At 49.5% G+C, this 14,078-nt stretch overlaps 1 protein-coding gene across 2 annotated transcripts in view; it reads left to right on the top strand.

The window, feature by feature from the left end:
- The window catches only part of GLTPD2 (glycolipid transfer protein domain containing 2), a 30,659-nt gene extending 18,140 nt beyond the window's left edge, over positions 1-12,519 (top strand). For both annotated transcript variants that reach the window (XM_075343237.1, XM_075343236.1), the window contains exon 4: positions 9,585-12,519. In XM_075343237.1, the coding sequence (XP_075199352.1) occupies positions 9,585-10,110 (526 nt within the window). In that variant the 3' untranslated portion in view covers positions 10,111-12,519. The remainder of the gene's footprint in view (positions 1-9,584) is intronic.
- Positions 12,520-14,078: the final 1,559 nt, after the last annotated feature.

Here is a 14,078-nt window from a genome sequence, read left to right as displayed (position 1 = left end):
GATGTGTGGAGTGTGTGTGCGGAAGAATGGACCAAAATCCACCTGAGCAATGCAGGTGACTAGTGTCTCCATACAGGATGTGAGGAGTGTGTGTGCGGAAGAATGGCCCAAAATCCACCTGAGCAATGCAGGCGACCAGTGTCTCCATACAGGATGTGAGGAGTGTGTGCGGAAGAACGGACCAAAATCCACCTGAGCAATGCAGGCAACTAGTGTCTCCATACAGGATGTGAGGAGTGTGTGCGGAAGAACGGACCAAAATCTACCTGAGCAATGCAGGCGACTAGTGTCTCCATACAGGATGTGAGGAGTGTGTGAGGAAGAATGGGCCAGAATCCACCTGAGCAATGCAGGCGACTAGTGTCTCCATACAGGATGTGAGGCGTGTGTGTGGAAGAATGGGCCAAAATCCACCTGAGCAATGCAGGTGACTAGTGTCTCCATACAGGATGTGAGGAGTGTGTGAGGAAGAATGGGCCAGAATCCACCAGAGCAATGCAGGCGACTAGTGTCTCCATACAGGATGTGAGGAGTGTGTGTGGAAGAATGGGCCAGAATCCACCTGAGCAATGCAGGCGACTAGTGTCTCCATACAGGATGTGAGGAGTGTGTGCGGAAGAATGGGCCAAAATCCACCTGAGCAATGCAAGTGACTAGTGTCTCCTTACAGGATGTGAGGAGTGTGTGAGGAAGAATGGGCCAGAATCCACCAGAGCAATGCAGGCGACTAGTGTCTCCATACAGGATGTGAGGAGTGTGTGCGGAAGAATGAGCCAAAATCCACCTGAGCAATGCAGGTGACTAGTGTCTCCATACAGGATGTGAGGAGTGTGTGCGGAAGAATGGGCCAAATCCACCTGAGCAATGCAGGCGACTAGTGTCTCCATACAGGATGTGAGGAGTGTGTGTGGAAGAATGGGCCAGAATCCACCTGAGCAATGCAAGCGACTAGTGTCTCCATACAGGATGTGAGGAGTGTGTGCGGAAGAATGGGCCAAAATCCACCTGAGCAATGCAAGTGACTAGTGTCTCCTTACAGGATGTGAGGAGTGTGTGAGGAAGAATGGGCCAGAATCCACCAGAGCAATGCAGGCGACTAGTGTCTCCATACAGGATGTGAGGAGTGTGTGCGGAAGAATGAGCCAAAATCCACCTGAGCAATGCAGGTGACTAGTGTCTCCATACAGGATGTGAGGAGTGTGTGCGGAAGAATGGGCCAAATCCACCTGAGCAATGCAGGTGACTAGTGTCTCCATACAGGATGTGAGGAGTGTGAGTGGAAGAATGGCCAAAATCCACCTGAGCAATGCAGGCGACTAGTGTCTCCATACAGGATGTGAGGAGTGTGTGCAGAAGAATGGGCCAAAATCCACCTGAGCAATGCAGGCGACTAGTGTCTCCATACAGGATGTGAGGAGTGTGTGTGGAAGAATGGGCCAAAATCCACCTGAGCAATGCAGGAGACTAGTGTCTCCATACAGGATGTGAGGAGTGTGTGTGGAAGAATGGGTCAGAATCCACCTGAGCAATGCAGGCGACTAGTGTCTCCATACAGGATGTGAGGAGTGTGTGCGGAAGAATGGACCAAAATCCACCTGAGCAATGCAGGCGACTAGTGTCTCCATACAGGATGTGAGGAGTGTGTGCGGAAGAATGGACCAAAATCCACCTGAGCAATGCAGGTGACTAGTGTCTCCATACAGGATGTGAGGAGTGTGTGCGGAAGAATGGACCAAAATCCACCTGAGCAATGCAGGTGACTAGTGTCTCCATACAGGATGTGAGGAGTGTGTGCGGAAGAATGGCCAAAACCCACCTGAGCAATGCAGGCGACTAGTGTCTCCATACAGGATGTGAGGAGTGTGTGCGGAAGAATGGGCCAAAATCCACCTGAGCAATGCAAGTGACTAGTGTCTCCTTACAGGATGTGAGGAGTGTGTGAGGAAGAATGGGCCAGAATCCACCAGAGCAGTGCAGGCGACTAGTGTCTCCATACAGGATGTGAGGAGTGTGTGTGGAAGAATGGGTCAGAATCCAGCTGAGCAATGCAGGCGACTAGTGTCTCCATACAGGATGTGAGGAGTGTGTGCAGAAGAATGGGCCAAAATCCACCTGAGCAATGCAGGCGACTAGTGTCTCCATACAGGATGTGAGGAGTGTGTGCGGAAGAATGGGCCAAAATCCACCTGAGCAATGCAGGTGACTAGTGTCTCCATACAGGATGTGAGGAGTGTGTGCGGAAGAATGGGCCAAATCCACCTGAGCAATGCAGGTGACTAGTGTCTCCATACAGGATGTGAGGAGTGTGAGTGGAAGAATGGCCAAAATCCACCTGAGCAATGCAGGCGACTAGTGTCTCCATACAGGATGTGAGGAGTGTGTGCAGAAGAATGGGCCAAAATCCACCTGAGCAATGCAGGCGACTAGTGTCTCCATACAGGATGTGAGGAGTGTGTGTGGAAGAATGGGCCAAAATCCACCTGAGCAATGCAGGAGACTAGTGTCTCCATACAGGATGTGAGGAGTGTGTGTGGAAGAATGGGTCAGAATCCAGCTGAGCAATGCAGGCGACTAGTGTCTCCATACAGGATGTGAGGAGTGTGTGCAGAAGAATGGGCCAAAATCCACCTGAGCAATGCAGGCGACTAGTGTCTCCATACAGGATGTGAGGAGTGTGTGTGGAAGAATGGGCCAAAATCCACCTGAGCAATGCAGGAGACTAGTGTCTCCATACAGGATGTGAGGAGTGTGTGCGGAAGAATGGGCCAAAATCCACCTGAGCAATGCAGGAGACTAGTGTCTCCATACAGGATGTGAGGAGTGTGTGTGGAAGAATGGGTCAGAATCCAGCTGAGCAATGCAGGAGACTAGTGTCTCCATACAGGATGTGAGGAGTGTGTGCGGAAGAATGGGCCAAAATCCACCTGAGCAATGCAGGAGACTAGTGTCTCCATACAGGATGTGAGGAGTGTGTGTGGAAGAATGGGTCAGAATCCAGCTGAGCAATGCAGGTGACTAGTGTCTCCATACAGGATGTGAGGAGTGTGTGCAGAAGAATGGGCCAAAATCCACCTGAGCAATGCAGGCGACTAGTGTCTCCATACAGGATGTGAGGAGTGTGTGTGGAAGAATGGGCCAAAATCCACCTGAGCAATGCAGGAGACTAGTGTCTCCATACAGGATGTGAGGAGTGTGTGCGGAAGAATGGGCCAAAATCCACCTGAGCAATGCAGGAGACTAGTGTCTCCATACAGGATGTGAGGAGTGTGTGTGGAAGAATGGGTCAGAATCCAGCTGAGCAATGCAGGAGACTAGTGTCTCCATACAGGATGTGAGGAGTGTGTGCGGAAGAATGGGCCAAAATCCACCTGAGCAATGCAGGAGACTAGTGTCTCCATACAGGATGTGAGGAGTGTGTGTGGAAGAATGGGTCAGAATCCAGCTGAGCAATGCAGGAGACTAGTGTCTCCATACAGGATGTGAGGAGTGTGTGCGGAAGAATGGGCCAAAATCCACCTGAGCAATGCAGGAGACTAGTGTCTCCATACAGGATGTGAGGAGTGTGTGCGGAAGAATGGGCCAAAATCCACCTGAGCAATGCAGGAGACTAGTGTCTCCATACAGGATGTGAGGAGTGTGTGTGGAAGAATGGGCCAAAATCCACCTGAGCAATGCAGGAGACTAGTGTCTCCATACAGGATGTGAGGAGTGTGTGCGGAAGAATGGGCCAAAATCCACCTGAGCAATGCAGGAGACTAGTGTCTCCATACAGGATGTGAGGAGTGTGTGTGGAAGAATGGGTCAGAATCCAGCTGAGCAATGCAGGAGACTAGTGTCTCCATACAGGATGTGAGGAGTGTGTGCGGAAGAATGGGCCAAAATCCACCTGAGCAATGCAGGAGACTAGTGTCTCCATACAGGATGTGAGGAGTGTGTGTGGAAGAATGGGTCAGAATCCAGCTGAGCAATGCAGGAGACTAGTGTCTCCATACAGGATGTGAGGAGTGTGTGCGGAAGAATGGGCCAAAATCCACCTGAGCAATGCAGGAGACTAGTGTCTCCATACAGGATGTGAGGAGTGTGTGTGGAAGAATGGGTCAGAATCCAGCTGAGCAATGCAGGTGACTAGTGTCTCCATACAGGATGTGAGGAGTGTGTGCAGAAGAATGGGCCAAAATCCACCTGAGCAATGCAGGCGACTAGTGTCTCCATACAGGATGTGAGGAGTGTGTGTGGAAGAATGGGCCAAAATCCACCTGAGCAATGCAGGAGACTAGTGTCTCCATACAGGATGTGAGGAGTGTGTGCGGAAGAATGGGCCAAAATCCACCTGAGCAATGCAGGAGACTAGTGTCTCCATACAGGATGTGAGGAGTGTGTGTGGAAGAATGGGTCAGAATCCAGCTGAGCAATGCAGGAGACTAGTGTCTCCATACAGGATGTGAGGAGTGTGTGCGGAAGAATGGGCCAAAATCCACCTGAGCAATGCAGGAGACTAGTGTCTCCATACAGGATGTGAGGAGTGTGTGTGGAAGAATGGGTCAGAATCCAGCTGAGCAATGCAGGTGACTAGTGTCTCCATACAGGATGTGAGGAGTGTGTGCAGAAGAATGGGCCAAAATCCACCTGAGCAATGCAGGCGACTAGTGTCTCCATACAGGATGTGAGGAGTGTGTGTGGAAGAATGGGTCAGAATCCAGCTGAGCAATGCAGGCGACTAGTGTCTCCATACAGGATGTGAGGAGTGTGTGCGGAAGAATGGGCCAAAATCCACCTGAGCAATGCAGGCGACTAGTGTCTCCATACAGGATGTGAGGAGTGTGTGTGGAAGAATGGGTCAGAATCCAGCTGAGCAATGCAGGTGACTAGTGTCTCCATACAGGATGTGAGGAGTGTGTGCAGAAGAATGGGCCAAAATCCACCTGAGCAATGCAGGCGACTAGTGTCTCCATACAGGATGTGAGGAGTGTGTGTGGAAGAATGGGTCAGAATCCAGCTGAGCAATGCAGGCGACTAGTGTCTCCATACAGGATGTGAGGAGTGTGTGCGGAAGAATGGGCCAAAATCCACCTGAGCAATGCAGGCGACTAGTGTCTCCATACAGGATGTGAGGAGTGTGTGTGGGGAAGAATGGGTCAGAATCCAGCTGAGCAATGCAGGCGACTAGTGTCTCCATACAGGAGGCGTCTGCAGCTTCATCACCAACAAAGACTTTTATTTGAAGTATTTAATACATTTCAGTGACGTGTTCAATACTTTTTTCCCTGCGTCATTTCTCATTATTACACATCACTAAATGTATGGACATCTATGGTTTCATTTCTTTGCCTGTGTGGATTGGATGGATTGTTATCGACATCTGGTGAGACGTTCATGTCAATAGCAGCTTTATAAATATACATACTTAAAAAATTGGTGACGTGTTCAATATTTATTTCACCATCTGTATCTGGAAGTTATTAATGTACCCCTCCTCCGGTACACTGACACACTCAGAAGAAGCTATCACTGTCAACAGCCCCAGATTTCAGGAAACAAACCAAGCAAATGTGTATTCCCATCAGTAAAGGGCCATGGTGTATGTAAACCTTGTCCAAAAGTGGTCTATGAGTCTCATCCCCCTGCAGGGTGATACAGATAGGAGGAGCTATGAGTCTCCGCCCCCTGCAGGGTGATACAGATAGGAGGAGCTATGAGTCTCCTCCTCCTGCAGGGTGATACAGATAGGAGGAGCTATGAGGCTCCTCCCCCTGCAGGGTGATACAGATAGGAGCTATGAGTCTCCTCCCCCTGCAGGGTGATACAGATAGGAGGAGCTATGAGGCTCCTCCCCCTGCAGGGTGATATTGAGAGGAGGAGCTATGAGTCTCTTATACGGTGATAGATAGGAGGACCTATGAGTCTCCTCCTCCTGCAGGGCTATATAGATAGGAGCTGTGAGTCTCCTCCTCCTGCAGAGCTATATAGATAGAAGGAGCTGTGAGTCTCCTCCTCCTGCAGAGCTATATAGATAGAAGGAGCTGTGAGTCTCCTCCTCCTGCAGAGCTATATAGATAGAAGGAGCTGTGAGTCTCCTCCTCCTGCAGAGCTATATAGATAGGAGCTGTGAGTCTCCTCCTCCTGCAGAGCTATATAGATAGAAGGAGCTGTGAGTCTCCTCCTCCTGCAGAGCTATATAGATAGAAGGAGCTGTGAGTCTCCTCCTCCTGCAGAGCTATATAGATAGAAGGAGCTGTGAGTCTCCTCCTCCTGCAGAGCTATATAGATAGAAGGAGCTGTGAGTCTCCTCCTCCTGCAGAGCTATATAGATAGGAGCTGTGAGTCTCCTCCTCCTGCAGAGCTATATAGATAGAAGGACCTATGAGTCTCCTCCTCCTGCAGAGCTATATAGATAGAAGGAGCTGTGAGTCTCCTCCTCCTGCAGAGCTTTATAGATAGAAGGAGCTGTGAGTCTCCTCCTCCTGCAGAGCTATATAGATAGAAGGACCTATGAGTCTCCTCCTCCTGTAGGGCTAAATAGATAGAAGGAGCTGTGAGTCTCCTCCTGCAGGGCTATATAGATAGAAGGAGCTGTGAGTCTCCTCCTCCTGCAGAGCTATATAGATAGAAGGACCTATGAGTCTCCTCCTCCTGCAGAGCTATATAGATAGAAGGAGCTGTGAGTCTCCTCCTCCTGCAGAGCTATATAAATAGAAGGAGCTGTGAGTCTCCTCCTCCTGCAGAGCTATATAGATAGAAGGAGCTATGAGTCTCCTCCTCCTGCAGAGCTATATAGATAGAAGGACCTATGAGTCTCCTCCTCCTGCAGAGCTATATAGATAGAAGGAGCTGTGAGTCTCCTCCTCCTGCAGAGCTATATAAATAGAAGGAGCTGTGAGTCTCCTCCTCCTGCAGAGCTATATAGATAGAAGGAGCTATGAGTCTCCTCCTCCTGCAGAGCTATATAGATAGAAGGAGCTGTGAGTCTCCTCCTCCTGCAGAGCTATATAGATAGAAGGAGCTGTGAGTCTCCTCCTCCTGCAGGGCTATATAGATAGAAGGAGCTATGAGTCTCCTCCTCCTGCAGAGCTATATAGATAGAAGGAGCTGTGAGTCTCTTCCTCCTGCAAAGCTATATAGATAGAAGGAGCTGTGAGTCTCCTCCTCCTGCAGGGCTATATAGATAGAAGAAGCTGTGAGTCTCCTCCTCCTGCAGAGCTATATAGATAGGAGCTGTGAGTCTCCTCCTCCTGCAGAGCTATATAGATAGAAGGAGCTATGAGTCTCCTCCTCCTGCAGAGCTATATAGATAGAAGGAGCTGTGAGTCTCCTCCTCCTGCAGAGCTATATAGATAGAAGGAGCTATGAGTCTCCTCCTCCTGCAGAGCTATATAGATAGAAGGAGCTGTGAGTCTCCTCCTCCTGCAGGGCTATAGAGATAGAAGAAGCTGTGAGTCTCCTCCTCCTGCAGGGCTATATAGATAGAAGGACCTATGAGTCTCCTCCTCCTGCAGAGCTATATAGATAGGAGCTGTGAGTCTCCTCCTCCTGCAGGGCTATATAGATAGAAGGAGCTGTGAGTCTCCTCCTCCTGCAGAGCTATATAGATAGAAGGAGCTGTGAGTCTCCTCCTCCTGCAGGGCTATATAGATAGAAGAAGCTGTGAGTCTGCTCCTCCTGCAGAGCTATATAGATAGAAGGAGCTGTGAGTCTCCTCCTCCTGCAGAGCTATATAGATAGAAGGACCTATGAGTCTCCTCCTCCTGCAGAGCTATATAGATAGAAGGAGCTGTGAGTCTCCTCCTCCTGCAGAGCTATATAGATAGAAGGAGCTGTGAGTCTCCTCCTCCTGCAGAGCTATATAGATAGGAGCTGTGAGTCTCCTCCTCCTGCAGAGCTATATAGATAGAAGGAGCTGTGAGTCTCCTCCTCCTGCAGAGCTATATAGATAGAAGGAGCTGTGAGTCTCCTCCTCCTGCAGAGCTATAGAGATAGAATAAGCTGTGAGTCTCCTCCTCCTGCAGGGCTATATAGATAGAAGGAGCTGTGAGTCTCCTCCTCCTGCAGAGCTATATAGATAGAAGGACCTATGAGTCTCCTCCTCCTGCAGAGGATATATAGATAGAAAGAGCTGTGAGTCTCCTCCTCCTGCAGAGCTTTATAGATAGAAGGAGCTGTGAGTCTCCTCCTCCTGCAGAGCTATATAGATAGAAGGACCTATGAGTCTCCTCCTCCTGTAGGGCTAAATAGATAGAAGGAGCTGTGAGTCTCCTCCTGCAGGGCTATATAGATAGAAGGAGCTGTGAGTCTCCTCCTCCTGCAGAGCTATATAGATAGAAGGAGCTATGAGTCTCCTCCTTCTGCAGAGCTATATAGATAGAAGGAGCTGTGAGTCTCCTCCTCCTGCAGAGCTATATAGATAGAAGGAGCTATGAGTCTCCTCCTCCTGCAGAGCTATATAGATAGAAGGAGCTGTGAGTCTCCTCCTCCTGCAGAGCTATATAGATAGAAGGAGCTATGAGTCTCCTCCTCCTGCAGAGCTATATAGATAGAAGGAGCTGTGAGTCTCCTCCTCCTGCAGAGCTATATAGATAGAAGGAGCTGTGAGTCTCCTCCTCCTGCAGAGCTATATAGATAGAAGGAGCTATGAGTCTCCTCCTCCTGAAGAGCTATATAGATAGAAGGAGCTGTGAGTCTCTTCCTCCTGCAGAGCTATATAGATAGAAGGACCTATGAGTCTCCTCCTCCTGCAGAGCTATATAGATAGAAGGACCTATGAGTCTCCTCCTCCTGCAGGGCTATATAGATAGAAGGACCTATGAGTCTCCTCCTCCTGCAGAGCTATATAGATAGAAGGAGCTGTGAGTCTCCTCCTCCTGCAGAGCTATATAGATAGAAGGACCTATGAGTCTCCTCCTCCTGCAGAGCTATATAGATAGAAGGAGCTGTGAGTCTCCTCCTCCTGCAGAGCTATATAGATAGAAGGAGCTGTGAGTCTCCTCCTCCTGCAGAGCTATATAGATAGAAGGAGCTGTGAGTCTCCTCCTCCTGCAGAGCTATATAGATAGAAGGACCTATGAGTCTCCTCCTCCTGCAGAGCTATATAGATAGAAGGACCTATGAGTCTCCTCCTCCTGCAGGGCTATATAGATAGAAGGACCTATGAGTCTCCTCCTCCTGCAGAGCTATATAGATAGAAGGAGCTGTGAGTCTCCTCCTCCTGCAGGGCTATATAGATAGAAGGACCTATGAGTCTCCTCCTCCTGCAGAGCTATATAGATAGAAGGAGCTGTGAGTCTCCTCCTCCTGCAGAGCTATATAGATAGAAGGAGCTGGGAGTCTCCTCCTCCTGCAGAGCTATATAGATAGAAGGACCTATGAGTCTCCTCCTCCTGCAGAGCTATATAGATAGAAGGACCTATGAGTCTCCTCCTCCTGCAGAGCTATATAGATAGAAGGACCTATGAGTCTCCTCCTCCTGCAGAGCTATATAGATAGAAGGACCTATGAGTCTCCTCCTCCTGCAGAGCTATATAGATAGAAGGAGCTGTCAGTCTCCTACACCTCCTATATAAGGAATAATCTGACACTTCTCTCTCCTTCAGGTTCATGGACTCTATGGGGACCGTCTTCACCTTCATATCACATGAAACCGTCACCAAAATCAATATTCTTCAAAACTACTTAGATGGGGAAAACGGGAGAAGCTACAGGACTGTCAGGTCGATGATGAAATATGAGCTGGAGAACGGAGTGGTTAATTTCGAAGAACTTCCACCCAACAGGGTCCCTTCTGGTTGTCGGACGCTGTTGCGTATGCACCGAGCACTGAAGTGGTTGGAGGTTTTCCTTTACAATATCGGCACCAATCCTGGTGAAGACAAAACATCTGAGATGTGTGCCGAGGCCTATCACAAGACCCTGGCCCACTATCACAGCTGGTTCATCCGGCAGGTGGCTGAGGTGGCCTTCCTAGCTCTGCCTCCTATAGAGGAAATGTACAAGGTGGTCTGTGTGCAGGACTATAAAGAAGCGAGAGTAGTTCTCCTGACCACTGTAAACGCCATTGTGAAGGTCTACAACCTTACCCAAGAACTGTATGTGGAAAACCACATGTTGGATCTACCTTGAGAGGTGACCAATAGTTGGATTCTTCTAGGAAAGGATGAAGATGTGAAGGATGATGGACAAGTTCATAACTTTAATATTACTTTGATCTATGTAGACTTCATAGGCTCCAGAAGAGGTGATTAGACCATCCAACACGCTGTGGTTATCAGATATTGTATATTGAGTTGCTTGATGGCTTCTCCTATGGTCACTAATGGCATAGTTTCGTATTTAAGGTTGAAGGTCCAAGTATAAGTCCGAGTTCAACCTATAACCTAACATGTTGATTCAGAGGAGGCAAATACTCCTTGCTGATTGCCCCAAATTAGGGGTAAAAGTAATTCCTAATCTACAATAAGCCCTCAGACGAATTGCCTGAATCAACGTTCCATCACAGAATTACGTACCGATTCTAGTTATGAATGGTGTAGTGGGTTTCTATATGAGAGGAGCACGCTCACTCACTTTCCATTATATTGAATAGGAGGGGTGACTGCTGTTGACTCGCCATAGTTGAGGTGAGGTTGGAGGACCAGATACCCCTGTTCTTGAGATCTGGGGTGGTCGATTCTCATTCATGGATGTCCACGAAGATGATTGCTTTCAATGGCAAGAGAGCCAGGCCTGGACCTAGCCTGAAATTTGAAATCTTGGTGCTTCTGTAGAATCACATGAAGAGGCCAGGACACATGGATCTTCAGGAGTTCTGGTCTCTACAACTTAACAGCACCAACACCGGAAGAAGCTTCTTCCGGTGTCTTTGCTGAACTCGCGAAGATCCATGTGTCCTGGCTTCTTCATATGAATCTGCAGCAGCACCGAGACGTCAACTTTACTCCTTCCTCAACTCTGGATCTGGCCTTATGGCCCAGTCTCTGCAGCAGCTGCCATATCTCTAATACCTCCGCAATGTTGTGTATACACAACTATACAAGGTGAGGAAATAATCCACACTCCTTCCATGGGCTCCTCAGTGTCTTTTCAGCGTGTAGACCTACCTCACTAACTTTTATAGCTGGTGGTCCCACCATCCACGGCAGGTGTTCAACCAGGAGAGCGAGTGTATGGACTCCAATGATGAGGCTCCTATTATCATGCACAAAACTTTCAATGATCGCGGCCTTCTGGGAGGTATCGTAGACACTTGCTATTGTGGCACCCCTGCGGCTTCAGGCACCACAGAGTACTGCACCTCATCTCAGATACAAAGGAGGTCATCGCCGGTAAACCCACCGCAATCCACCAAAACACAGTTTAGTTGCCCTCTCACAGGGAATGGGCTGGGGTAGAGACATTGTTGGGTGGCCATCACTAATGTAGTGGACCCTCTGCTCACTAGTTCAGGAACCCGAGGGGGAGGAGCTTCACACGGGGAGTAACGCGACATACACAAGCAGCCACGCAGTCAGTGGTCAGACAGGGAACAAGTGAGACGTGGAGGGCACGGTCGCTGGGGAGAGAGCTATGTTATCGCTCCCTCAGGAACAGGCGCACAGAGAACAGGGTTCGGACCCTAGGCTGGTGGGCACTGTATTTCCCGCCAGCAGAATCCGCTGGGCAGAGGATTGCAAGTCTTCTGGCCCACATTAAGTGCCCGGGGCACAGCGGCATATAGAGCCGGGAGTCGTAACACATTAGCGGCACCAGTGACGGACTCGCGCTGCCTGCCATACGGGACAGGAACGGAGTCAAATCCAAAGACTCGGGTCCTAGCGTAGCTTCAAGCCGCCGGGACTCACACAACACAGCGCAGGGAGGAAGGACTCGCAGAAGGACTCAAACCCACCGGTTCTGACCTCCGATCTATCCGGGATTGGCTGGAGACCATGACAGCAGGGATCGGCGGTCCAAAGGCAGCGACATATCAGTGAGTAAAGAACTTTGATTGCAACCAGTGTCGCTCCCTTTCTTTACCGCCTCCAACTCTGCGCTCCTTTAAGAGAGTGGACTACTACTCCCAACATCCTCCCTGGGGCCTGAGCTCCGCCTGTGGAGAGCTGTACCATCCGGGCAGCGTTATCATCGCCCCAGAGAAGACCTCCCGCACACCACAGGTGGTGTCACGAATAACTACAACCCCTATCCTCATCATTCCCCGTTTATTGACACCACCGGGGTCACGGAACCAGGCCTGGCCGCCGTGACAACCCAAATCGACATCGGCCCGGTGACGAGTGACCCCCACGACCCTGTGGGCACGTGACTATCTCTTCTGGGAGTCCGGGAGGTCTTCTCTTACTCTGGTAGTCTTCTGGACATTTTGGAAGAGTTGTCAAGCATGATGTGTGCCCTGCCCTCCGATATTCTGTGCTTGTCCCTGTAGACTCTGGAGCCTACATTTCCTTCTCTTCTACAAGTTATGGGAGACTGCCTGGCATGGGGGCATAAACCGGACCAGGGATGGAGAGGGCCGAAATCCTGTCGTTACGGGTCACCATGTTTCTGCCCAGGAGACCACAGAATAAAGGTTCTACGATGAGACTGTTCTCTTGGGGTTCTTCTACATAATCGGGTGCCATTATAAGAAGGACAGATAATATTCAATAGACCGGGAAATGGCTGACAACAAGAAGCAATAACCTACCCTCACTAGTCCTACCTTGCCACCACTCTGAGAAATGGTGGATAACAGGGAGCAATGGCTCAAATTTACCAGCCCTTTCATCAGCTTCTCTGAATGACAGGGAGCAAGATAAATGTTCACCTACGCCTATTCAGTCTAAAATGACTGATAACAAAGGACAATAGCTTGTAGTCCCGTGTCCTATGGTCAGCCTCTACCGAGCTGAAATGGCGGCCATCAGGGAGTATGTTACATGGAGATTTTCACAAACCTCGCAGACTGTCATGGCAGCGTCAGGTTCTCTTCAGATTACAGATTATGACACTCCGCCCGATGGTTCTCTGGTGTCTGGGATCAACACAGGCAGACCCGGGCGTCCTTGTTGTGTGCTGAATCATAGGCAGGCTAGCAAGAGTTAATCTTTGGTAGTCTGCTTGTTAGTCTCCTTTGATCACCAGTTGTGAGGGAGTCTATCACATCTGCTCCCCTCCTATATATGCTGGCTGGGTCCTTCCACCTATGCCAGCTATAGTTTATTTTTAGTTGGTCTGGTGAGCTGTTCCAGACAATCTTTTGCCGCTTCCTTCCTGCTCTTGTTTTCCTCCTGTATCTCTTATTGTCTAATGCTGTGGGTGTGTGCGGTGTGTAAGAGTTTTGATTTTCCCTTATATGCCTTTATCTGTGGTTAACATTACACTCTTGCCTTGTCCTTCTCTGATGGGAGCGGGGAAAATCAGACTAGGTGCAGGGCCAGGAATGGGGCTCAGGCATCTCCACCATTAAGAGTATCCCTGAGGATAGGGACAGCACAGGGACCCCTATTTCTTGTTATCCAACAGTCACATTGTGACAGAGTAGCAGAGCACTATATACTGTATGTTCTGTTCACAAGTCCTAGAAGAGCAAAAAATGTCACTGATGTTCCATGTAAGAGGTCGGTCCAACAGAAGCACAGAGTATTTCAGCATAACAATGTGTGGAAAACCCTCAGCCACTGTACAGGGAGCAGAAGTCGTAGCGCCCCCATTACATGAGATTGAAAACAAATTAATATGTCTGTGTCCCAAATCCCCATTCTGCGATGATAACAGAAGGTAGACTCCTCCTCAATACCTCCGCTTGCAGACAGTGAATGGATAGGCTCTAGCTTATACCCAGAAGCTGAAACCAAGTGCAGAGTTTGATGTAATGCTCCCGGCACAGCAGAGGGTTTGTCACAATGTGTCAGTGTGAGTGCTATCTTACAGTATAGTGATGAGCCGAGGTCATTGTATCCCTTGCAGCTCCGCAGTGTCCGTACGTTTGCTGTACAATGAGCCCCGCGGATCACATTAGCCCCCAGAACCGCAGCGTTCTCCCCCGGTCCACAGTCACATCATGTTCTGTGCTCGCTGTTTACTGTCTATTTATAACCTGGGCTTATCCA

This window comes from Anomaloglossus baeobatrachus, chromosome 4, assembly GCF_048569485.1.
Source record: "Anomaloglossus baeobatrachus isolate aAnoBae1 chromosome 4, aAnoBae1.hap1, whole genome shotgun sequence".
NCBI classification, from domain to species: Eukaryota; Metazoa; Chordata; class Amphibia; order Anura; family Aromobatidae; genus Anomaloglossus; species Anomaloglossus baeobatrachus.
This window is presented reverse-complemented; position numbering and strand designations above follow the sequence as displayed.